Raw genomic sequence first — 25181 nt, 5'->3', positions numbered from 1 at the left:
CCTCAAAAAAAATTGTTGAGCCCCCAAAATATGATTCTTTATCACAGGCGCCAATTTTGTAACTCTGGTTTACCCCTCTAGAGGGTCTCCAGCTAAGCTCCCTGGGGTCAGGTACCCAGGACCAGGATTCACAAAACAGATTGCACTTCAGATGAGCTGAGCACAGGCTGGGGTCAAAGAAAATCACCGGTAGGCTGAAGAGTATTCCCACCCTGGGGGATGCAAGAGTCTACTTTTAAATAATAACCAGCAATGTCAATAGGTAAACTTGAAACTATCTTGTACTGGATCAACTCAAACCAACAAACAGTTCATAAACCAACCCTTATTTCTTTTTTAGTTCAAGTGCTTAAGAGGCACATCCGATCAAAGTCCATTATACGTCTGTCCCATCCCATCCCAGATTAGGAATCCACTGGTTGGTTAGCAAAGTCTTGCTGGGAGTGGGACTCCTCTGCACCTACTTCCTTTCCACCTGGGGTGTCTTTTTCTACCAGGCACTCCTTCCTTTTCACAGTTCCCCGTGGCGGGGACCCAACCCAAACCCTCTCTGACCCTGGCAGAGGTTTCAGCAACCAGCCATACCAAAGTGCATCTGCTCAGCTCCAGGACTCCCCCTAGGTATTCAGGGTCTTGGCAGGGTAAGGCAACCTGAGATCCTAATCCACTATTCACAGTCCCTTTTTATCCATATTCCTTCCCACCTCCGGAGGCTGGGCTCACCATATTTCCACCCACCAGGCCAGCCCCCCTTACCATAGTGACCCCCCAGAAAATCCTCCCACCTCCTACCTGTAGCAGAGGCATTTTTTCAGGGGGGGGGGATCACACAATGAAAATAAAAAGTTATATCGTGCAATAAAAAATAGCCAAACATCCAGTCATCAGATACACACACACAACATATCTACTAAACAACAAGATGCAGTTCAAACAAAAATGAATAACAAATGACAACACAACTGATATTATAAAAGAAAGAAAAATCCCTTAGGAGTGGCCAATAGGCCATAGAAAATCACTAACTGTCAGCCTTATCACTCAATACATAAAACATTATTGTATTATACAGAACATAAGACAGAAAAGTAACAGTACACTGCAACCTTTAATTGACAGGGAGTAACCAGGTGTTTAGGTTTTTAAGAACATTTAAATAGTTACGCTTCATTCATGAACCCACCTGAAGCTGTTATAGAACCTGGAACCAACCACCAAAAAGGATTTTGCCTGACTCTTGTACTAATCCCTTAATGAAGACACATTTAACAAAGCATCCTCATTTGAATGTAGATCCAACCCTGGTATTAATTAAATGTAATAAATATGCAGGTTGTCCATTATAGACAGCATAGACAATCAACATCTTGAATTCTATCCTTGATATCACAGAAAGCTAGTGTAGACATTACAACAATGGTATTGCTCTTTTCCAACAAGGGTTATTTAATACAAATCTTGCTGCTGTATCTTGCTATGACTGTAGATGTTTTCAACAGTTTTCTAGTATGTCCACCAACTTTCAACAGATGAACTTCCAAATCCAAAGATGAATCTACCAATACATTCAGATTTTTCATTAGATTTGTACCCTGCTTTCCCACTCATGGCAGGCTCAATGTGACTTACATGGGGCAATGGAGGGTTAAGTGACTTGCCCAGAGTCACAAGGAGCTGCCTGTGCCTGAAGTGGGAATTGAACTCAGTTCCTCAGGACCAAAGCCCACCACCCTAACCACTAGGCCACTCCTCCACTCACAAGTGGATGCAAGATATCCCATTAATTTGAGTATAGGACAACAAAGCTAATAGTCCATCATTCTAAAATCTATCTATCTATCTATCTATCTATCTATCTATCTATCTATCTATCTATCTATCTATCTGTTTTGTCAGCATTTCAGTTCAAATGTTTTTCAACAAACTAACCAGTCAAGATGTTTACTGAGAATAGTTGGTGTCCTTTCCAATGGCATCAGTACTTGAAAGTCATTTGCATAAAGATGACATTTTATACAAAAGTATCCTTATATTACTTCCCAAAAGTAGTAAAAAAATATTAAACATAGAGGTGAAAGAGGTGACAGTGTATCAAATAATTGAACTAAACTAAATTAATCTATTTACCACTGCTTTTAGCCCTCTTACCAGCCCTCCAGCTACTTCCTTCTGCCTCTTTTCCTCTTACAACAACCACCCTTAGTTCCTTCTCTCTGCTTCTTTGCCTACTTCCTGCCCTCCAGCAACTTTGTCTATCTCTCTCTTTCCTGCTAGCTCCCTATTTCTTCCCTATGCCTTCACCCCTTCCTAATTCCCAGCTGTTTTCTATTGCCTCTCACCATCCTCACCTCCTTTCCTATTTTCATGCCTTCTAAAAATCCTGCAGCTCCTTCCTTCTGCCTCATACCTTCCTACTTTCTCCTTCCCTATGTCTCTCAACTTCTTTCCCAACAAAGCATCAGCAGCAGGTATCTTAGCACAATGTCACAGAGACAGCTATAGAAAGAGCATGTTTATGGTTATCAAAGGTGCTTTACCTTCTCTTTTCCTTTCCTAGTCCCCACTTTCTCTCTCACTGGGAACCTGGTGCTACAGGGTGAGGAGGGGATTGCCATCAGGGACAGTGAGCACAGGGAGGCAATTCTTTTCTTTGGAGCCTCAAGGTAGATGTCTCAATGCCAAGTGCTGAGCTTCAATTCTGCAACGGTATCAGCACCAAGATTCCATTATAAAATACTAACTTAAGTCAACATAAACATGCCAACATTTAGGCATGCCCACTTTTGCCAGGTCTATGATTGTTGTAATTTGGTACACCTAAGTGTGCCCATGCAGTGTGCATAACTCATAGTATTCTATAATGTGCATACTTGCATATACACCCATGTTCTTCCCATGCTCTACCCATAGCACCTATGCACATGTTCCTTTATAGAATAGCGCTTAGTAAACTTGCAATGTATAAGTGCCAAATTAAAGCACCACTTACATGCACAAGGTGCACATAACTACAGGCACCCCATTATAGAATTGCCCTGCTTTGTTTATCCCTGTCATAGAGGCATCTCAGTGCTCCACAAGCTGCTTCTGACTGGATCTCACAGCCCTACTGTGACAGGAGAACCAACAGGTTTGGGAGGTGATGGGGAGCACAGAAAGCTGAGGTTTCACGGAAGACTCAGGAGGCTGACACTGTCTGAGAAGGAGAAGCCAATCTATTTGTAGGAGATTATAATTGCTATCAGGGGCATTTTCGTAAGAGAAGGGCTCCCATCTTCCAACACAAATCGGGAGATGGGCGTCATTCTCTCAGGGTCGCCCAAATTGGCATAATGGAAGGCCGATTTTGGGCACCCTCAACTGCAGTCCATTGCGGGGTCGGCCAAAGTTCACAGGGAGGTGTCGGAGGTGTAGTGAAGGCGGGACTGGGGTGTGCTTAAGAGATGGGTGTCCTCAGCCAATAATGGAAAAAAGAAGGGCATCCCTGATGAGCATTTGGTCGACTTTACTTGGTCTATTTTTTTCACGACCAAGGCTCAAAAAGGTGCCCAAACTGACCAGATGACCATCAGAGGGAATCGGGGATGACCTCCCCTTACTCCCCCAGTGGTCACCAAGCCCCTCCCACCCTTAAAAAAAACAAATTTAATTTTTTGCCAGCCTCTATGCCAGCCTCAAATATCATACCCAGCTCCATGACAGCAGTATAAAGGTCCCTGGAGCAGTTTTAGTGGGTGCAGTGCACTTCAGGCAGGCAGACCCAAGCCCATCCCCCCTACCTGTTACACTTGTGCTGGTAAATGTGAGCCCTCCAAAACCCACCCAAAACCCACTGTACCCACATGTAGGTGCCCCCTTCACCCCTTAGGGCTATTGTAGTGGTGTACAGTTGTGGGGAGTGGGTTTTCAGGGGGGGGTTGGGGGGCTCAGCACCGAAGGTAAGGGAGCTATGCACGTTGGAGCAATTTGTGAAGTCCACTGCAGTGCCCCCTAGGGTGCCCGGTTGGTGTCCTGGCATGTTAGGGGGACCAGTGCACTACGAAAGCTGGCTCCTCCCACGACAAAAAAAAGTCCAAGTGCAAAACGCCATTGGGATGTAGGAGGAGCTAGCATTTTTAGTAGACTGGTCCCCCTGACATCCCAGGAGAGCAATAGGGCACCCTAGGGGGCACTGCAGTGGACTTCATAAAAAGCTTCCAGGTACACATCTCACCATTGCTCCTTTATCTTGTGTGCTGAGCCCCCCCAAAACCCACCCAAAACCCATTACCCCCAACTGTACACCACTACCATAGCTCTTACAGGTGAAGGGGGTACCTATATGTGGGTACAGTGGGTTTCTGGTGAGTTTTGGAGGGCTCATATTTTCAATCACAAGTGTAACAGGTAGGGAGAGGTAGGAGCCTGGGTCCACCTGTCTGCAGTGCACCCAACACTAAACTACTTCAGGGACCTGCATGCTGTTCTAATGGACTTGAGTATATATCTGAGGCTGGCATAGAAATTGGTAAGTAATGTTTTTCATCACATTTTTGGAGGGTGGGAGGGGGTTAGTGACCATTGGGAGAATAATGGGAGGTCATTCCTGATTCCCTCCGGTGGTCATCTGATTATTTAGGGCACCTTTTTGTGCCTTATTCGTGTGGAGGAGTGGCCTAGTGGTTAGGGTGGTGGACTGTGGTCCTGAGGAACTGAGTTTAATTCCCACTTCAGGCACAGGCTGCTCCTTGTGACGCTGGGTAAGTCACTTAACCCTCCATTGCCCCATGTAAGCCGCATTGAGCCTGCCATGAGTGGGAAAGGATGGGGTACAAATGTAACAAAAATAAATAAAAACAGGTCTAGCTCAAAACATTTAAGTTTTAGTCCTGGACAATTTTGTTTTGTTCCATTGTGGCTGAAAAACATCTAAGTCTTAGGAACGCCCAAGTTCCACCCTGAACACGCCTCTGGCACACCCTCTTGAGATTTGGATGCACTTCTGGCGGACTTCAGAGAAAAACATCTAAAAATATGTTTTGAAAATGCTGATTTGGACGTTTTTGTGAGAAAAACGTCCAATTGCAGACTTATGCCACTTTTTAGATGTTTTTCTCTTTTGAAAATGAGCCTGATAGTAACCTATGGAACTTTGTAAGTTTAAGTGCTTTGAAAATGAGCCCTATAGCTGTCAACATTCTTTCAAATTTAAAACACATTTTTGAAATAAGTATCCACACCACATAGAAACAGAGAAAAATGAAGGCAGATAAAGACCATATGGGTTATCCAATCCACCCTTCCATGCAATCAACATCTAGTATCTCTTCCTCTCCCTTAGAGATCCTATGTACTTGTTCCAAGTGTTCTTGAATTCACCACCCTTTCCATGAAGAAGCATTTTCTTAGATTATTCCTAAATCTGTCCCCTTTCACCTTCATCCAAATTATGTTATTGTTTGTACTAGAAAGAGCTGTCCACTTTCCCCTTCCTGGATGCATACATTTGCAGTTGGTGTCTCTGACTCATGGAAGAAATTTTAGCCTGGCCATAAATCAGCTGCCTTTGAGTCCAGAATCATGAGTGGAGCTTGATTTCATACTATTTCACTTTCCACCAGTGGTGTGCTGGAGCCAACTCGCAAGAACCAGTTGTTAAGTTTTTTTTAAATTTTGGATGCCAGTTGTTAGAGTAGGCCCCAGTGGCTACTTAGCCAAATAATTAGACTGCTGCTGCTCCCTGCTACTTGTTTCCAGCTCTGATCAGCATGCCAGGACTTCTCATACATGCTCTGAGCATGTGCAAGAGGTTCCAGCATGCTGCTCAGAGCCAGAAACAAGCAGCAGAGAGCAGCGGCAGTCTATTTATATGAATGGCTGGGCTTGGCCAGTAAAGGTATTCCTAGCACCCGCACAGAGAAGGGGAGATAGACAGGAATACATTGCCCCTCTCCCAGTCCACCCCTGGGCCCCCTCTCCAAATTGCAAGGCTAACTACGCCGAGAGAGCCCATTGTTAAAAATTTACCAGCACACCACTGCTTTCTACTCTGGTTTCTTGTTGGGATAGGACATGATTTCTTTTTAGTGTATTTGCAAAGTGAAGCACTGAACTCCTGGTTTGACGTGGCTCTGGGACTTGTAGAACTGGCTGAGGTGGGCAGGGAGAATCAGAGAAACCAAACTTTTCAGCCTGGGTTCCTGAGATACGACAGTCTCCCATCTGGTTGCAAGGCGACTGAGTACAGGTAGTCCTATAGAGGGGCGCCTATATTTAGGTGCCTAGAAAGCACTTATTTTCAGCCTATTCTATAAAGGAAAGTAAGTACCTCCTTCCCTTATAGAATACTAGTGTAACGGTTCAAATATGAGCATATAACTTAAACCGTGGAGCTGGTTGGTGTAAATGCTCACACCTAGATTGTTACAAAATGTGTGTAAATTATAGTTTTCTATAATTCACAGCGTAACTGTGCTCACCCACACTCTACTCATGTATAGCTCATCATCAAACTATTACATTTAGGTGCCTGTTTATAGAATATTGACATTTCATGCATGTGTGTACACATATCTGCATATGTCAGTATATGTGTCATTTATGTGCATGTTTCGTACCTAAATGTTGACTCCTTTTTTAAAAGAATTACCTTCATGATTTGTGTGAATGAACCGAACGGCAGCAGTCGACTAAATGATCAAGCTTCGCTCTGGAGCGAAACAAGCTTGACACATGTTTCAAAAAGTCTTTCCCTTTGCGATATATAGCTTGGTTTGCCCCGTTTTGTTTTACAGAATCCTAACGCTCATCCAAGGCCCACTTCTCAGGATTTAGCCGGATTCTGGGATATGCTGCAGTTGTCCATAGAAAATATTAGCATGAAATTTGATGAACTTCATCAGTTGAAGGCCAATAACTGGAAACAGATGGATCCTCTTGACAAGAAGGTAGACCAATGTATATTTTGCATGGTTTAACATTTTCCAAAATATTATTAGTCCTGGTTAGACTGAACAGAAGTGCATGCAGAAATTACAAGTATGAAATTAACTATATAATCCGTGTATAGCACCCTGCTTTTACTGTAATTATCTCATGTTTGCAAAGTAATAATGCCATATATTTTCCATTTTATATTACACATGTTCCAGTAATATATTTTTTGGATCATTTAATTAGAATGTGTTTCTTTTAATTAAACTGTAAGTGTAATTATACAAGCTGACCCATTATTTTGGAAGATTCTCCTCTCATAATGATTTTGAAATGAAAATGAATCCCATGTGCACCATTTTAAGGTATAAAGCAAGATTTCAATTTACTTGCACATTCTAGGAGGTGTTACCAAGCAAGCTAAGGAAGCACAGAAAGCATCACTGAACCTGGTAATCACCTCACAAATACAGGAAAGGAACTTCTGTCATCCTTCAAATCTCAAAACAAACACTCACTAAGAATTACAAATCGTAATTACATTTGATTCTATTTTTTGGGTGGAGGGAAATTTCTGAGTTCACTTCTCAGGTAATGTTTTTCACAAATTGCCTTCGAGGTAAAGTCTTGTGGACAGTCATGTGTTTTGTTTTGTTTTTTTTTCCTTTGTTTCATTTTGTGTTCTATTTTTGCCAGAAGCTTCTATCCACCCCCCCCCCCCCCACAACCACCACCCCAACACACACACACAATGAGCTACTTTATTTCCCAGTGTTCAGCATGAGGACCACTTTTATCTGATAAACAGCACAGCAGTTCTCTCCTCTGGCAATTCATTATTGCTACCCTCAGGAGATTTTATGTTTGCTAAGTTGACATGACATTTATCTATCACCCTGTCTACGCTATAACAATCAAATATAGCATGTTCCCTCTAGTAAAAGCACACAAGTGACTTATCAGTCCTTGTCTCTAGCTCAGCAAATAAGCCATCTTCTCTTTTCAGCGAATTGGGATAGTAGCTCACCTGGAGATCCCTGAAAGATGATCTAGTCAAAAGGAAAATGAAGCTTGCTGGTCACTTTCTCGGAAGTTCTAGTGACCGCTAGTTTAGTACTGGAGAGCATCTTAGAGGGTAAAAGAGAGAGAGAGAGAGGAAAACAGAGGGCAGTCTCTGAGGTGATAGCATCAAAAAATGGATAAGATCTCCAACTATGGGCAAATTGAAAAGAAAAACAACATAGAGAGATCTGGCGAGCCATAGCTGCCAGCCTTCATCTTGATGACAGCCTTTGATGATGGTGATGAGGATGAAGAAGAAATTGTTCTTCCTCCTTCTCATATTTACACTTAATATTCTACGGACTGGGGGTAAAAACAGAATTTTATTTTTATTCTTATATGAAATGATTGCCTAATAGAGTATCACATCCTAGTAGATGGATATTGTTCTTAGAGCCAATTAACTTTTTTGCAGGTTATGTTCTTGTGAATGAACTTTTGTGACCAAACAAGATCATTCCTCAGATTCCTAAAGATGCCTGTTTCTGTGTACTGTGCTGGTTGGTAGCTTGTCTGTAATCTGGCAACATTTGTAGAACCATACGGTTACTTCCGAGTTACCGTGGGAGCCCTTACCGCCACCTCAGTGGGCATCAGTAAGTGCTCCTCCCTGCATGGCCATGCGGTAAGAATAATCTTACTGCATGGCCATGTCTTTTTGGTGCTTTTTACCTGCTGCGGTAGAAAGGGCCCTGGCGTGTAGCAAAAATGGCCCCCACTGTTACTGCAGGGCCCTTTTTACCGCAGGTTGGTAAAAGGACCTCCTAGTGTTGGTGATTCGATCATTAGGCATATAGATAGCTGGGTGGCTGGTGGACGTGAGGATCGCCTGGTGACTTGCCTGCCTGGTGCGAAGGTGGCGGACCTCACGCGTCACCTAGATAGGATTTTAGATAGTCCTGGGGAGGAGTCCGCTGTCTTGGTACATGTGGGTACCAATGACATAGGAAAATGTGGGAGAGAGGTTCTGGAAGCCAAATTTAGGCTCTTAGGTAGAAAGCTCAAATCCAGATCCTCTAGGGTAGCATTTTCTGAAATGCTACCTGTTCCACGTGCAGGGCCCAAGAGACAGGCAGAGCTCCAGAGTCTCAATGCGTGGATGAGACGATGGTGCAGGGAGGAGGGTTTTAGATTTGTTAGGAACTGGGCAACATTCTGGGGAAGGGGGAGCCTATTCCGAAAGGATGGGCTCCACCTTAACCAGGGTGGGACCAGGCTGCTGGCGTCGGCATTTAAAAAGGAGATAGAGCAGCTTTTAAACTAGAAATGGGGGGAAGGCCGACAGTCGCTCAAAAGCGCATGGTTCAGGAAAAGGTATCTTGCAAAGATACCTCACAAACAGGGAAGATAGGGTTTCTGGATAGTGAGGTTGCACAACAGACCGTGGTAGGCCAGGTGCCCTTAAAAACAACTAAAGATCAGACAAAAGATGTCAAATCAATAGTGTCAGGTACTAAGCATCATGCAAATAAGAACAACAAACATACTCTGAAATGTCTATATGCAAATGCTAGGAGTCTAAGAAATAAGATGGGAGAGTTGGAATATATTGCACTAAATGAAAAATTGGATATAATAGGCATTACTGAGACCTGGTGGAAGGAGGATAACCAGTGGGACACTGTCATACCGGGGTACAAAGTATATCATAATGATAGGGTAGACCGGACTGGTGGAGGGGTAGCATTGTATATTAAAGAGAGCCTTGACTCAGATAGATTACAAATTCAGCAGGACAAAAATCACACCTTTGAATCACTGTGGGTTGAAATTCCATGTATAAAAGGGAAAAAAATGGTGATAGGAGTGTACTACCGTCCACCTCGCCAGGATGAGCAGGTAGACACAGAAATGATAAAAGAAATCAGAGACGCGAACAAAATGGGCAATGTGATAATAATGGGTGACTTCAATTATCCAAATATAGACTGGGTAAATGTAACATCGGGACACGCTACAGAGATACAATTCCTTGATGAAATCAAGGACAGCTTTATGGAGCAACTGGTGCAGGAGCCGACGAGAGAAGGAAAAATTCTAGACTTGGTCCTTAGTGGAGCGCATGATCTGGTGAGGGACGTTATGGTACTGGGGCCGCTTGATAACAGTGACCATAATATGATTAGTTTTGACATCAACCTTGAAGTAACTGTACACAGAAAGTCAAATACGTTAGCGTTTAACTTTAAAAAAGGAGACTATGTAAAAATGAGAAGAACGGTAATAAAAAAACTTAGGGGGGCAACTGAGAGAGTAAAAACTGTACAACAGGCGTGGACGCTGTTCAAAAATACCATCCTGGAGGCCCAGGCCATACATATTCCGCGAATTAGAAAAGAAAGACGGAAGTCCAAAAGACACCCGGCCTGGTTGAAAAGTGAGGTGAAGGAAGCTATTAGGGCTAAAAGAAACGCCTTCAGAAAATGGAAGAAGGAACCGTCTGAAAATAACAAGAAACAGCATAAGGAGTGTCAAAGCAAATGCAAGGCGCAGATTAAGAAGGCCAAGAGGGAGTATGAAAAAAAGATAGCATTAGAGGCAAAAAAAACATAGTAAAAATTTTTTTCGGTATATTAAAAGCAGGAAGCCGGCAAAAGAATCGGTTGGGCCGCTGGATGACCGAGGGGTAAAAGGGGCGATCAAGGAAGACAAAGACGTAGCGGAGAGACTGAATGAATTCTTTGCTTCGGTCTTCACCAAGGAAGATTTGGGTGGGATACCGGTGTCGGAAATGGTATTTCAAGCGGACGAGTCGGAGAAACTTACTGACTTCACGGTAAACCTGGAGAATGTAATGGGGCAGTTCGGCAAACTGAAGAGTAGCAAATCTCCTGGACCGGATGGTATTCATCCTAGAGTACTGATAGAATTGAAAAACAAGCTTGCGGAGCTACTGCTAGTGATATGCAACTTATCCTTAAAATCGAGCGTGGTACCAGAAGATTGGAGGGTGGCCAATGTAACGCCCATTTTTAAAAAAGGCTCCAGGGGAGATCCGGGAAATTATAGACCAGTGAGTCTGACGTCGGTGCCAGGGAAAATGGTAGAGGCTATTATCAAAAACAAAATTACAGAGCACATCCGAGGACATGGATTACTGAGACCAAGTCAGCATGGCTTTTGTGTGGGGAAATCTTGCCTGACCAATTTACTTCAATTCTTTGAAGGAGTGAACAAACATGTGGACAAAGGGGAGTCGGTTGATATTGTGTATCTGGATTTTCAAAAGGCGTTTGACAAGGTACCGCATGAAAGGCTACAGAGGAAATTGGAGGGTCATGGGATAGGAGGAAATGTCCTATTGTGGATTAAAAACTGGTTGAAGGATAGGAAACAGAGAGTGGGGTTAAATGGGCAGTATTCACAATGGAGAAGGGTAGTTAGTGGGGTTCCTCAGGGGTCCGTGCTAGGACCGCTGCTTTTTAATATATTTATAAATGATTTAGAGATGGGAGTAACTAGCGAGGTAATTAAATTTGCTGATGACACAAAGTTATTCAAAGTCGTTAAATCGCGACAGGATTGTGAAAAATTACAAGAGGACCTTACGAGACTGGGAGACTGGGCGGCTAAATGGCAGATGATGTTTAATGTGAGCAAGTGCAAGGTGATGCATGTGGGAAAAAAGAACCCGAATTATAGCTACGTCATGCAAGGTTCCACGTTAGGAGTTACGGACCAAGAAAGGGATCTGGGTGTCGTCGTCGATAACACACTGAAACCTTCTGCTCAGTGTGCTGCTGCGGCTAAGAAAGCGAATAGAATGTTGGGTATTATCAGGAAAGGTATGGAAAACAGGTGTGAGGATGTTATAATGCCGTTGTATCGCTCCTTGGTGCGACCGCACCTTGAGTATTGTGTTCAATTCTGGTCACCGCATCTCAAGAAAGATATAGTAGAATTGGAAAAGGTGCAGCGAAGGGTGACTAAAATGATAGCGGGGATGGGACGACTTCCCTATGAAGAAAGACTAAGGAGGCTAGGGCTATATAGCTTGTAGAAGAGACGGCTGAGGGGAGACATGATAGAGGTATATAAAATAATGAGTGGAGTGGAACAGGTGGATGTGAAGCGTCTGTTCACACTTTCCAAAAATACTAGGACTAGGGGGCATGCGATGAAACTACAGTGTAGTAAATTTAAAACAAATCGAGAAAATGTTTCTTCACCCAACGTGTAATTAAACTCTGGAATTCGTTGCCGGAGGAAGTGGTGAAGGCGGTTAGCTTAGCAGAGTTTAAAAAGGGGTTGGACGGTTTCCTAAAGGACAAGTCCATAAACCGCTACTAAACGGACTTGGAAAACTCCAAAATTCCAGGAATAACATGTATAGAATGTTTGTACGTTTGGGAAGCTTGCCAGGTGCCCTTGGCCTGGATTGGCCGCTGTCGTGGACAGGATGCTGGGCTCGATGGACTCTTGGTCTTTTCCCAGTATGGCATTACTTATGTACTTATGTACTTATGAATGCCAATGCACAAATGTACAATTGCTCCAAAAGTGCATGTACTCTATGACGATAATTCTATAAAGGGGCAAAGAATGCACCTATTTAGATCCCATTCTATAAAGGAAAATGGGCACTTATTTTACTTTAGGGAAAACAAATTCACGCCTATAATTTAAGCCATCGAGTCATAAAGCTGCTGTAGATACTAGCACCTCGAACGCATGCAGAGTATAGTATTATGATCTACTGTACATGTATAAATGGGCACTGTGCCCATGCTGTGCCTAAACTCCACCCATGTAAACACCCACCTGCATAGTATGTCATAGAATATCGGTACGTGTTTACAGAATACTGCGTAACCAGCAAAATGTCATTTATATATGTATATTTTCACATATTACTAGAATGCTAAAAGGTCATTTATATATGTATATTTTCTAAATTACTAGAATGCTAACATTTTCCTGCATTCTTGTCATCTAAATCTGAATGGCTACTTAGAGAATTACCCCCATAATACATGTGTACATACTGTACATGTGTGCCTGTGTAATTATAAATTTTTTTTTGTTACATTTGTACCCCCCCCCCCCCACCCCCGCTTTCCCACTCATGGCAGGCTCAATGTGATTACATGGGGCAATGGAGGGTTAAGTGACTTGCCCAGAGTCACAAGGAGCTGCCTGTGCCTGAAGCGGGAATCAAACTCAGTTCTTCAGTTCCCCAGGACCAAAGTCCACCACCCTAACCACTAGGCCACTCCTCCAAAATGTGTGTGTACATCGAAATTCCGCCCCTGATCTGTCATTGGGAATGCCTACATGCAGATCACTTAACAAGTTGGTACATACTGTCCTTGTATGTACATTTTACAAGTGTACGCAGTCAAGCAATTTTATTCTGTAGTACATTCAAAAAATGCTTTATATAATCACCCCTTATTTTATTTATTTATTTATTTATTACATTTGTATCCCATATTTCCCCACCTATTTGCAGGCTCAATGTGGCTTACATAATACCGTTATGGTGTTTGCCAGTTCCGGTATGAACAAATACAATGTGATCATAGGAGCCAACTTTTCAAAATTATTGGGGGTGCTAAGCCCAATGGAAATGACCCCTCCCTGGACACATACAAGGAATTTTCTCAATATTGGGGGTGCTCAAGCACCCACAGCACCCACAGAGTTGGCTCCAATGAATGTGATATTATGGTAGATTTAGGTTCATGTATTGTAAATACAGTGGGGGAACTTAGAATAGGAAGAAGAAGATTTGAAGATGTCCATTTCAGTCCTTGGTTTTGTTGTGTCGCAGGTGTCCAGGTTTTGTTTATGTTGGTTTGGTGGGATATGCCTTTCTGAACAGGTTTGTTTTTAGTAGTTTTCGGAAATTTAGGTGGTCGAGCATAGTTTTTACTGCTTTTGGCAGTGTGTTCCATAGTTGTGCACTTATCCTCTGGATTCTAAAAATGGCATCCAAAGTTAGGCGTTAATTAGGCACCCGACTTTTGGCACGAACTCAAACTTGTTTGGGATAATGTGGGATATAAATGTCACAAATAAAACAGATGCAAGGTGCCAAAATGGGACTGGAATGGTGGATTGGCATGCAAATACACTTACACCTCATTTGTAGGATAGCACCTAAGGGGTCCTTTTACTAAGCTACAGCAATAGGAAGCCTGCTCTAGCATCAGTGTATGATTTTTATGCATGCTGAGACCCCCTTTTACCGCAGCGTGTAAAAGATTGTTGCTTTTTAAAGAAATGGCCATACAGCAAGTGAAGCACTTGCTGCATGGCCATTTCGGAGGGGGGGGGGGGGGTAAGGGCTCCCACGCTAACCTGCCAGTAGCCGGGCAGCGCACGACACTGCCTGATTACTGCCAAGTAAACACCAGCTATAGAAAAATTAAAATATTTTTTATAGCGCCGAAAATGGCACGCACTGGGGGTAGGAACTACTGCCGGGCTGCTGCGGTAGCCCAGCGGTACTTCCGATTTAGCGAGCGTTATGCCCACGTTGGGCTTACTGTCGCTTAGTAAAAAAAACACCTAAGTGTTTTCACCCTTAACTTATAAAGGGGGTTCAGCCATGGGAGGAGCATGAGTGAGTCAAGAGCATTCCAGAAAATTCAAGAGTGCTATAGACTACCGCGGATGGATGCCCAACATGCAAGCCAGGATTTACACCAGATTTCAGCTGGTGTAAGTCCTCACACACAAAGTTGAGCGTAGAATTCGGCACCCAATGCTAATCTATCAAGAGCTCTCATCCTGGAGCATCCTTTATAGAACAGCGCCAAGCGCTGATATTTTCCGGCATCCATATTTGAACGCCATTTACTGAATCCAGCCCTAATATGTATCTGCTATTCACTGAAAAATTTCTTATCCCTGGTCAGTGTATTTTTGCCAAGATATAATATTAGAAGTCAGCTATCTGTTGAAATACAGACACAACACACTAAAAATTGAGATAAATGATTAGAAGCACAGTAAATGCTGGAACACAAGGACAGTGCACTAAAATATATATAGAAGGCAATATTTAAACTCTCTACTCAGTGTGTCTTTTAAAAATTGGCTGTCATGTTTAAACATACACCCAAAAGTTCAACACCAACTGCTGAATATCCAGGTATGCTGGTAACTGCTATTGTTATAAAACCACAGTAAGGTGGTATATCAAATCCAATTAAAAAAAAAAAACAGGATAATTCCAATATTTGTATATTTTCCAGCTGTGCCCAGGCTCCACCTCTGGACCACTCCAGCACTATCCGGATAGCACTAGGACAGCCTGTAATGAGTTTCTGCTTCATTATCCAGATAATGCAGAGTGAAGTGGAACAGGTAGACGTTAATCACTTGTTTACACTTTCCAAAAATACTAGGACTAGGGGGCACGCAATGAAGCTACAAAGTAGTAAATTTAAAACAAATTGGAGAAAATATTTCTTCACTCAACACGTAATTAAAGTCTGGAATTCGTTGTCATAGAATGTAGTAAAAGCATTTAGCTTAGCGGGGTTTAAAAAAAGGTTTGGCTAGCTTCCTAAAAGGAAAGTCCATAAGCCATTATTAAGGTGGACTTGGGGAAAATCCACCGTTTATTTCTAGAATAAGCAGCATAAAATTTATTGTACTGTTTTGGGATCTTGCCAGGTTCTTGTAACCTGGATTGGCCACTGCTGGAAACAGGATGCTGAGCTTGATGGACCTTCAGTCTGTCCCAGTATGGCAATGCTTGTGTTCTTAAGTAATCCTTGTCAGTATCATGACTTTTCCAGGCAGCAGTTGCTGTTGCCTTGATAAACCCTTTTTGATATTAGGCCCATAGTTTATGCGCTATCTCAATAGTGCATTCAGTTAGCAACTTTTGTGTTGAATGCCTCAGGGGCAGTAGAACACCTTTTTGGTTTGGAGAGACCAAATAAACCAAACTCTGGCCCTGCCTTCAAGCTGCTACTGATGCAGTGTTGAACAAAATACTGGTAGGGCTGTGGCCCCAGTGGCCCACTCCGCCTATGGAATATATATATATGTGTGTGTGTGTGTATGTGTATGTGTATGTGTGTGTGTGTGTTATTAATATCTGTTCTGAGTAGATTTTTCTCACTTTGTTTTGTGTTTGGGGCTTTTGTTTACCACGTTTGGCAGTAAGTATATTTAAAATAGTTGGAATACTGCCCAATCAAACTTTGTTCCCTAATTTATGCATAAACCTTCTCGTTCTACTTCACCTTTTCATTTCTCCCCTGCTGTTTAAATAAAACATAAAGCTCATAGGTAGAAGGATAACTATCTAAAGGGGCCTTTTACTAAGCTGCAGTAAAAGGGGGCCTGCACTAACGTCAGTGCATGTTTTTATGCGCGCTAAGGCCCTCTTTTACAACAGTGGATAAAAGGCTGTCCATTTTTGAGGAAAAGAAATGGCTGTGCGGTACGTGAACCACTTACCGCACAACCATTTCGGTGAGGAGCCCATACCGCCACTCATTGAGATGGCGGTAGGAGCCCCTGTGCTAACTTGGCGGTAGAACTGCCCGATTACCGCCGGTTATGCTCCGGCGCTACAAAAATCTAAAAAAATACCTGTAACGCTGGAATGGTGCATGCTGGGGTTGGGAACTACCGCTGGACTCCTAAGGTAGTTCTGGATTGGCGCGCCCCCACCTCTTTAGTAAAAAGGCCTCTAAGATATCTAAGCAAGTTCGCTGTGTACAAGGTGATGCACGCTGGGGATGTGCAACCCTAAATTTTCATTTTGTATCATCTCATGTGTTTATGGGAATTTTCATTTTGTTTGGGCTTTATTTATTTATTTATTATGTTTGTTGCACGAGCGATATTGTTAAGGTTGCACGCTCTTTCAGAAAATATGTGCACTCTTCCTAAATAGTGCACACTGTTTGCAAAGTGTATGTGCTATTTATGAAGAGAACACACTTTTCTCAAGAGTGTGCATTCTTTCCTGATATTGTACCGATGTACACACATGCACAATGGTTCGTGCATACATGCACTATCAGGAAAGACTGTGCACTCTTTGCAAATAGTGCACATTGTTGGTGAAAAGTGTGCACTCTTTCAGAGGAGTGCACACTATTAACAATACACACCAAAAAAAGTTCAGTTTTTTCCTGTTGTTTCAGCGGAAAAAATGACAAAAAAACAAAATGAAATGTTGATGTTTCATTTGTCATTTCAAATGAATGCACATCCCTAATGTACACCACATTATCTCTCTACTCGTGTTTTTGCTCTCTGAGTGGTTATTGTGTTCAATATTTGTTTAATCAGCAAATTAACAGCAAGAGTTTTTTTGTGGAGTCCTTCTGAGAATGTAAGCCACAAGAAACAACCTTGGGAGGTTTACAGCTATTACAGTTCTTAAAGACATGTGGATTGGGGATGATTTCCATTTTATATTATATGAATCTGTGGAAAATATAGGTCTTGTTTTGTTGTTTTTAATTGCTGAAAAATATGTGTGTGGGTAGGGGAATATTTCTGGGTAAAGAAAGTGTGACGTAAATTACAAGCGTTGTAATTTACGTCACACTTTCTTAACCCCTACAAGTGTTGAGCTTGTTTTAGCACTTTGTTCCTTGCAAGCACTACTAAACTTAAGCCTTTCTTTAATCATTTTTCACTGCTAAGACACTGGGTTTTGATCATTTGACTATTTCTGATTTAAGTGGGCCTCACTTTAAACCAAGATCTAGAAGTCTTACATCTCTTTAGTGAGCCTTTCTTCTTTGATTTGTGGTCTGGGGGGGGGGGGGGGGGGGAGGGGAAGTTATTAATGTGGGCTACTGTTAAGATGGGCTATTTTACCACTAACTCATGCCATTTTAACACAGGCCCCATTTTTTGCAATGAGACCTAGGGTTCGATATTCAAAGCAATTTAACCAACCAGAAATGGTTAAGACATGTTGTTTTACTGTTAACCCATGATACTAGTAACTAGGGGCCCAATATTCAGCCTGTGGTGATCAGCATTTTGCTGGCCACCGCTAGCATTAAACTCAGAAGTTCAATGCCAGGCTATGTCCGGGCACCAGCATTTCTGGAGCTAGCTCAAGCATAGCCCAGTGGTTCCCAAACCTGGTCCTGGAAGCACCTCAGCCAGTTAGGCTTTCAGGATGCCCACAATGAATATTCATGAGAGAGATTTGTATGCAGTGGAGGCAGTACATGCAAATCTCTCTCATGAATATTCATTGTGGGCATCCTGAAAGCCTAACTGGCTGAGGTGCTTCCAGGACCAGGTTTGGGAACCACTGGCATAGCCAGTTAAGTGTGATATTTAGCACTTAACCAGCTATGGGTTACCGCATAAAGATAGGACTGACTTTTTTTGCGGTTAACCTGGGCACCAACCAGTGGCATAGCCACAGGTGGGCCTGGGAGGGCCGGGGCCCATCCACTTAGGACTCAGGCCCACCCAACAGCAGCACATATTTAGTGCTAGCTAGCTAGTGGGGATCCCAAGCTCCCCCAGCTGAGGATCTCCCCCTGATGGTGCTGAAAACACTGCTCTCCACTTCAGCAGTCTAAGCTTCCTAAGCTGCTGATACTGGCCTCATCGCATTGGGGGGGGAGGGAGGAGAACACTTGGTGCCCACCCACTTCTTGACTAGGCCCACCCAAAATCTGCTGTCTGGCTACGCACCTGCCACCAACTCTGCCCCCAGAATGCCCCCACAATAGCCAGTTTTCATTTTGGTGCTAACCAGTTATTTTCAGCTGCACTAACCCAATTAAATGCCACTGAAAATTAATTAATTAGCACATTAATACTTAACACAGTTTAATAAAAGAACCCCTTAGATAGTAGATGGTAATTGCATTTCATGTTTAGTAGCAGGACAGTTCTGTCCTGAAGAAGAATAACATCTAACATCTACCCATAGTCCTTACATACCTATTGGGGTGGAGATATGAAGAATCAATGTCATCAAGAAAAGAAGACTCTTCTCTTATTTGTAAACTAGCCGTTGAGCCCGTTAAAACGGGCTATTGAGTTGCCGCTGGCCCCTCCCCCCCCGAGTTCGCCGCTGCCGGTACCCCCCACGAGTTGCCGCCACCCCTCCACCCGGCCCGTCTCTTCGCTATTCAACTTACATCTCCGGAGCAGGCAGATCAGCTGAGCTCCCGTCGGCCTTCCTTCTCTGCCTGTGTCCCGCCCTCGTGTGACGTAACATCGGCGAGGGCGGGACACAGGCAGAGAAGGAAGGCCAATGGCAGCTCAGCTGATCTGCCTGCTCCGGAGATGTAAGTTGAATAGCAAAGAGACGGGCTGGGTGGAGGGGTGGTGGCGGCGGCGACTCCGGGGGGGGGGTACCAGTGGCGGCGACCTCGGGGGGGAGGGGGAGCGGTGGCGACCTCGGCAGTTCCCTCCCCTTCGCGCAGTTTCCTTCTCTGTCCCGCCCCCCCGACATCACAAATTGACGCGTGGGCGGGACAGAGAGGGAAGTCTACTGCGCATTTGCGAGTGAGTACGGTCACTCGCCGTTTATATGTTTGATGGGTGAGGAGCTCCTTGCATGGCTCCCAAATGAGTTTTGCAAAAATTCTAATGGTACCTGTGGGAAGTCACAGCAAGCCAAATCTAGCAGTAGTTGGCAAATTACTGGAACCTCTGAAAACTGATTATATTCCCCTCCCCCGTACAACTAAATCAAATCTGGAAAATTTTGTTAATGCTTTTTGTTGTTTCACATGGACTGCCAACAACTAGTAAGCAGTTAGGTATGTTCCACTTTCACAGAACTTTGATGTTCTGCAGTGATCTTTATTATTCGAAGGGGGCTACCTCCTAGATGGTACACAAATAGGGGCGAAGGAACAGCAGTACAATTGAGCCAGTCCTCCGCTATTATTCCAACATGCTGAGGTATCTCTGCTGCACAGAGCACAGGGGGTCAGTCACTGGCAGACAGTGTGGAAAAGAAGCAGCAGGTTGTAGGTTGAGCTGTGCTAAAGGTCTGTCAATTAGTGCATTTCTGAGGAAATTTGGCAAAAGAGGCAGTAGGACGAGATAGGAAATAGTGGGAATAAATGGAAGAGAAAGCTAGATTCTGAGAAAAATAGCAAGAACATCTTAAATAATACAATGTAAAATTTTCAGTTCAAGTTTGTGTGCACCCTTCCAATGCCACTACTATAAATCATTATTCTGATTTCAATGTTGCTCATCACTGACGGAGTTATTCCTGGATATTCAAAGCCAGGCCCTGTCTGTGCTTCAGCTTTGAATATCTGTTTACTTTTGCACCGGCTAACACATTGCCGCTTAAGACGATATTCAGTACTTAAGTAGCCCTGGGCTAGTGCATAAAGATAGGACAGACTTTCATGCGGTCCCATTTATACACTAAACCTGGATGCTTAAAGGCTGAGTATTGGCCCTTATGCAACCAAGTGCTGACTCCGCCCTCGGAATGCCCCCAACATAGCTGGATTTGAGTTCGGCACTAACGACAAATTTCAGCGACACTTAGCCGGTATGTGCCGCTGAAAAATAGTGGCTAGCCATTTAACCGGTCAGCTGCTTGCTAAATTGCTTTGAATATCAGTCCCAATATCATTCTAAAGCCTCCTTTATGCTTCTGTTAAGGCTATTGGACATGTAAAATGAAATCTGTAGGTACCATGTTAAAGAAGGCATTTGAATATCAACCTGTGAATTGCTCTGTATACTGGGGGGATTCTGTATAGGTTGCCCAAAGTTAGGTGCTCATTGTGTCATAACAATCAATAATTGGCATTAATACAGATCTGCCCTACACCTTATTCTATATTTTATTTTTGTATTTATTTATTGGGCTTTATTAACAGCTTTATGAAGAGATTCACCCAAGGCGGTGTAGAGCAGGTACAGTTTAACATAAAACGTACAATTTTGTTAACAGCATAACAATAGTAAAATAACCAAGAATAAACATAGATACAATAAATGAGGTAAACTCGAAAACAGTAAAGTGAAAGCTAATAATAGAATTACTGTGAAATAGTACCAAACATTTATACATTTAACAGCACTGGAATTCAAATACCAGAGATATAATACAATGTTAGCAAAATACTAATGATACACCTAATAAGCATGCATTCAACTAACATAGATATGATGCTAAAGATTTTCTACAATATGGCTTACCATATAGTTGAGGGCCCAAGAGCAAATATATGATGGGAACAAGATGCGTATTATAGAGTCAGTTGAGATTGTTTGATGGTTAGCTAAACTCAAGGTTAAGTTTGTTGTATAGTTAAGCATGTGTGTTTTAATGTTCATTGGGCGCGAGCATTTACACAAGTTTCAAGTTTATGTTTATTTAATATACCGCTCCAATGGTGCAAACCATCTGGACAGTTCACAAGTTTAATATTAAAAAGGAAAAGAAAGGAATTACAATCACAACAGGAAAGAGAATTAAGAGAAAGAACGGTGATAGAGTCAGGCTAAAAGCCAGGGGAAAGTCAGGAGTCCACAGTACAACGTCTGTACATGCTCCAGTACCGGAGTAGGCTTCTTCAAAAAGAAATGTCTTTAGACCTGATTTGAACCTGTCAAGACTACATTCAAGTCGAAGGGAGAAAGTGGCAATGAATTCTAAAGTTTAGGTCCTTTGATATTGAATAGTTTAGAGTGAATGGTATCCAAACGGACCTGTTTGGCAGGTATAAATGCTCACGCCCAAAGCAGTGGCGTAGCTACGTGGGGCCAGGGGGCCTGGACCCCGTAGATTTGGCCCTGGACCCCCCTGCCGATGACCCTCTCGACCCCCCCTCCCGCCGCCAACCCGCCGTCGCTGTTGCCTGCCTTTGCTGGTGGGGGACCCCAACCCCCACCAGCCGAGGTCCTCTCTTCTTGCAAAAGGCTTCCTTCTGTTTCTGACATCCTGCACGTACAATGTGCAGGATGTCAGAAACAGAAGGAAGCCTTTTGCGAGAAGAAGAGGACCTTGGCTGGCGGGGGTTGGGGTCCCCCGCCAGCAAAGGTAAGTGATGTTGGGTTGGCGGCGAGAGGGGGGGTCGAGAGGGTCGTCGGCGGGGGGGCAAAGTTGGTGGTGGCGGCGGCGGGGTCAGCAATGGCGGGGGGGGTCGGCGGTGCCGGGGGGGGCTAAAATGTGCCCCCTCACCTCGGGCTCTGGACCCCCCTCCTGCCAAAGTCTGGCTATGCCCCTGGCCCAAAGTAAGGCGTGAAATGCACACTAAGCAGAGCACCCACCCTTTACTGAATACTAGCTTAGCGTGGATCATCCCAGTGCCTAACTTTGGGCAGCCCCATGCAGAATTCCCACAACTGTGTACAATTGTTTCAGTTTCAAGCTATTTAAAGCTACTGTGCTGACACATGAGCAGATGACAAGTGTAGAGTGTTCTGCGCTTACATGTGCAAGTTTTATGGGGAAAAACCTGGGTGGAGTGTTGGTTATTCCAGCAAGCGAGCAGCACTTATCATTCCAAAAGACCAAAGTGAGAGATGCATCTTAATTCTATAGAGGTGATTATTATCAACATCATGCCCAAAAATGATTTTGAATCCTTGAATAGTGAAACCCAGGATTTACTTTTTATTAAGTGTAACCCAAGATTTCTGTTTAGATGCACTCGCTTATAGTTTTAGATTTTACTACTTTTTATTTTAAAACACCTCAGGACATTACTCAATGAAAACTATGCATTTAAAAGGCAGCCTGCTGAGAATATCCCTTAAGCCTCCTGAGAAGGTGGTGAAACACTTCTTGGGCCATTCTGCAGGGAGATTTTTGCCCCTTCATTAATTGCCTAGTGCCAGAAATTTGAATTTGCACATGCTGATGACATTTTCCAGTCAATATTCAGCCTGGCAGAATTAGCCCCGGATCTCAAACGTCAGGCTACGTCCTGTCACTGGCAGTGAATATCCAGGGCTAATTCATACAGAGCAGGCTATGGGAGCTTATGCATGTCCTGACCACTATTTATGCGGGCCCCAGCTGATTATTAGCTGGGACCCTGGTATCAAGAGGTGCTTCAGCTCCCCCCCCCCCACTCCGCCCCAGCCTTAGTCACTATCTCCCCTCCCCTCCCTCAGAACAGCACAACTCCCCCCTTGGGATCCCCCAGTCTAGGGAGGGAAATGGGCAGAAGCAATGTCTACTTGGCTACTTCTTGAAAATGGCTGCTACAACCTCTAGCAAGGGTCTCATGGTACTAATGTTTCTCCCCCTAGATCACCAGGGAGCTGCCAGGTAATCCCAGGGGAGCCTACAGGGGTGGTGAGGTCTCAGACTCAGCCTTGATTATCTTCAGGGGGTGGGAGGGGAATCAGAAGGGGATATTTATGCTGCTCGGGGGGATGGGAGGGGGATCAGAATAGGGGGCAGCTGGAACCCCTCTGGTAGTACCCAGAGATTAACCGGGCATAGGCCAATATTCAGACCAGTGCCCGGTTAGCTCTGCAGCTAAAGTTAGAACAGCTTTTTGACTGACCCAACTTTAATCACTAACTTAGCCAGTTAGCAGTCTGAATATGGCCACTAAGTGCCACTATCTGCACTTTGGCGGTCAGAAGCCATTTAACCGGGCAGGAGCCTCTCCTGCCCAATTAAATCGCTTTGAACATTGAGCAGTTTGATCTTACTTTTGGCTTTCTTTGCACTTGGAAGTTGAACACAACTGTGTCGGAGCTCTATATCTTACCTTACTGTTTCTATTAATCTTACAGAATCCTATTTTCCAAGAATGTTGCCATAGACAGAAAAAGGAATAAGTTCTGTTGAAAACATGGTCTATATTAGTTATAAGGGTCCTATACCTCAACAAATATTTGACTGCACATGCAAGGATCAGGGTGCTTAAGCTACGAACAGCTAATCAGATTGGCTAATTCAAGACTTAAACACCCTTACATCTGTTCCAGCAGACAGATATTTCTTGCTGAATATAGCCTTTCAGTGCTGGAGGTAACAATTCAATTTCAATGAAGGCAAATAAATAAATAAATAAATAAATAAAAGATTGCACAAGACCTGTATAAAGTAATGAACCTTCTGCTTTAATCAGGAGAGAAGGGCCCCTCCTCCAGTGCCAAAGAAGCCATCGAAAGGGCAGGTTCCACTTGTGCGGGACAGGTCTCTGGAGAGTACAGACAGACGTCATGATGCCCGGAAACGGCTGATGGCTTCCAAGCGTGCTGCGTCTGTCCGCCAGAACTCAGCCACGGAGAGCGCAGATAGCATTGAGATCTACATTCCAGAGGCCCAGACCAGGCTATGAACCTTTACTGGAAGGACTGGGGAGCTGCTCTGTAACCAACCCCTCTAGCTCATTGTTTAAAAAAAACACACACAAACAATAAAATACTTGTATTCTTTAACTTTATACCTTCTCTCTCTCTCTCTCTCTCTCTCTCTCTCTCTCATTTTGTAATCTTGGTTATTTCCACTTCTGGTGGTGTAGATGTTGATCCTCCATGAGATGACCTGTAACCCTGCTTCAGCAACTTTACTCATGTCTTCATAATACTTTTTGACATGTACAGGTGGCACCACTCAGCCTCATGTAAAAGAGTGCATCCCTTATCTCACTGTCACCGTAAAATCAAGTCTGGAGCACATATACACCCCTAAAGTCAGTATATCATTCCGTTCATCTCCAGCCTACACTAGTCATTTTCTGGTGAGTCTTCAGTGGTAGAGCAAGAGAAAATGATAGGATATTTTGAAGAAAAGTTGATTCTGATTACGTCCTTTGGTATTCTGCTGTCTTCCTAATTAAAGATGAAAGACTCTAGGCCTTGGATTCTTCTTTTTATTTCATTTGTTCCTTTTCGCAGCAGATGGTGCACTATGTTCTTAATTTCAGTGACATCTACTTTCATCCACCCTATCACCCATCAATGAACCTCAAAGGGGAATAACTGTGAGCTGTGATAATCATGAGTTGAGAAGTGAAAATCATCAGGCAACAGGAAGAATTGCAATCATTTGTTAGACAGATAACTTGCACATACACAGTGGCTCCACAAACCCACCCATTTATGAATCGATTTATTTCCAGTCATCAGTTAGTTAGACATTTTAATCAACAGTAAATGTGATCTTCCAAAGAAATAATCTATTTTGAAAGGTAATAAAAAAGAAAAGAAAGGAGGTTTCATAAGGAACAAAATTGCTGAAAACTTCTAAAACTGGGCATATAATGTGTTTAAATATTATTGGGAGGGGGGTTAAAGATATAAAGTCA

At 43.4% G+C, this 25181-nt stretch overlaps 1 protein-coding gene across 2 annotated transcripts in view; it reads left to right on the top strand.

Annotated features, from left to right (window-relative positions):
* DLGAP1 (DLG associated protein 1) overlaps positions 1-24212 on the top strand; it is a 356932-nt gene extending 332720 nt beyond the window's left edge. For both annotated transcript variants that reach the window (XM_030213104.1, XM_030213111.1), the window contains 2 exons: positions 6774-6926; positions 24000-24212. In XM_030213104.1, the coding sequence (XP_030068964.1) occupies positions 6774-6926; positions 24000-24212 (366 nt within the window). The remainder of the gene's footprint in view (positions 1-6773; positions 6927-23999) is intronic.
* Positions 24213-25181: the final 969 nt, after the last annotated feature.

Source organism: Microcaecilia unicolor, chromosome 1, assembly GCF_901765095.1.
Source record: "Microcaecilia unicolor chromosome 1, aMicUni1.1, whole genome shotgun sequence".
Taxonomy (NCBI): Eukaryota; Metazoa; Chordata; class Amphibia; order Gymnophiona; family Siphonopidae; genus Microcaecilia; species Microcaecilia unicolor.
Note: the sequence above shows the minus strand (reverse complement) of the source record. Positions and strands in the feature narration are given on the sequence as shown.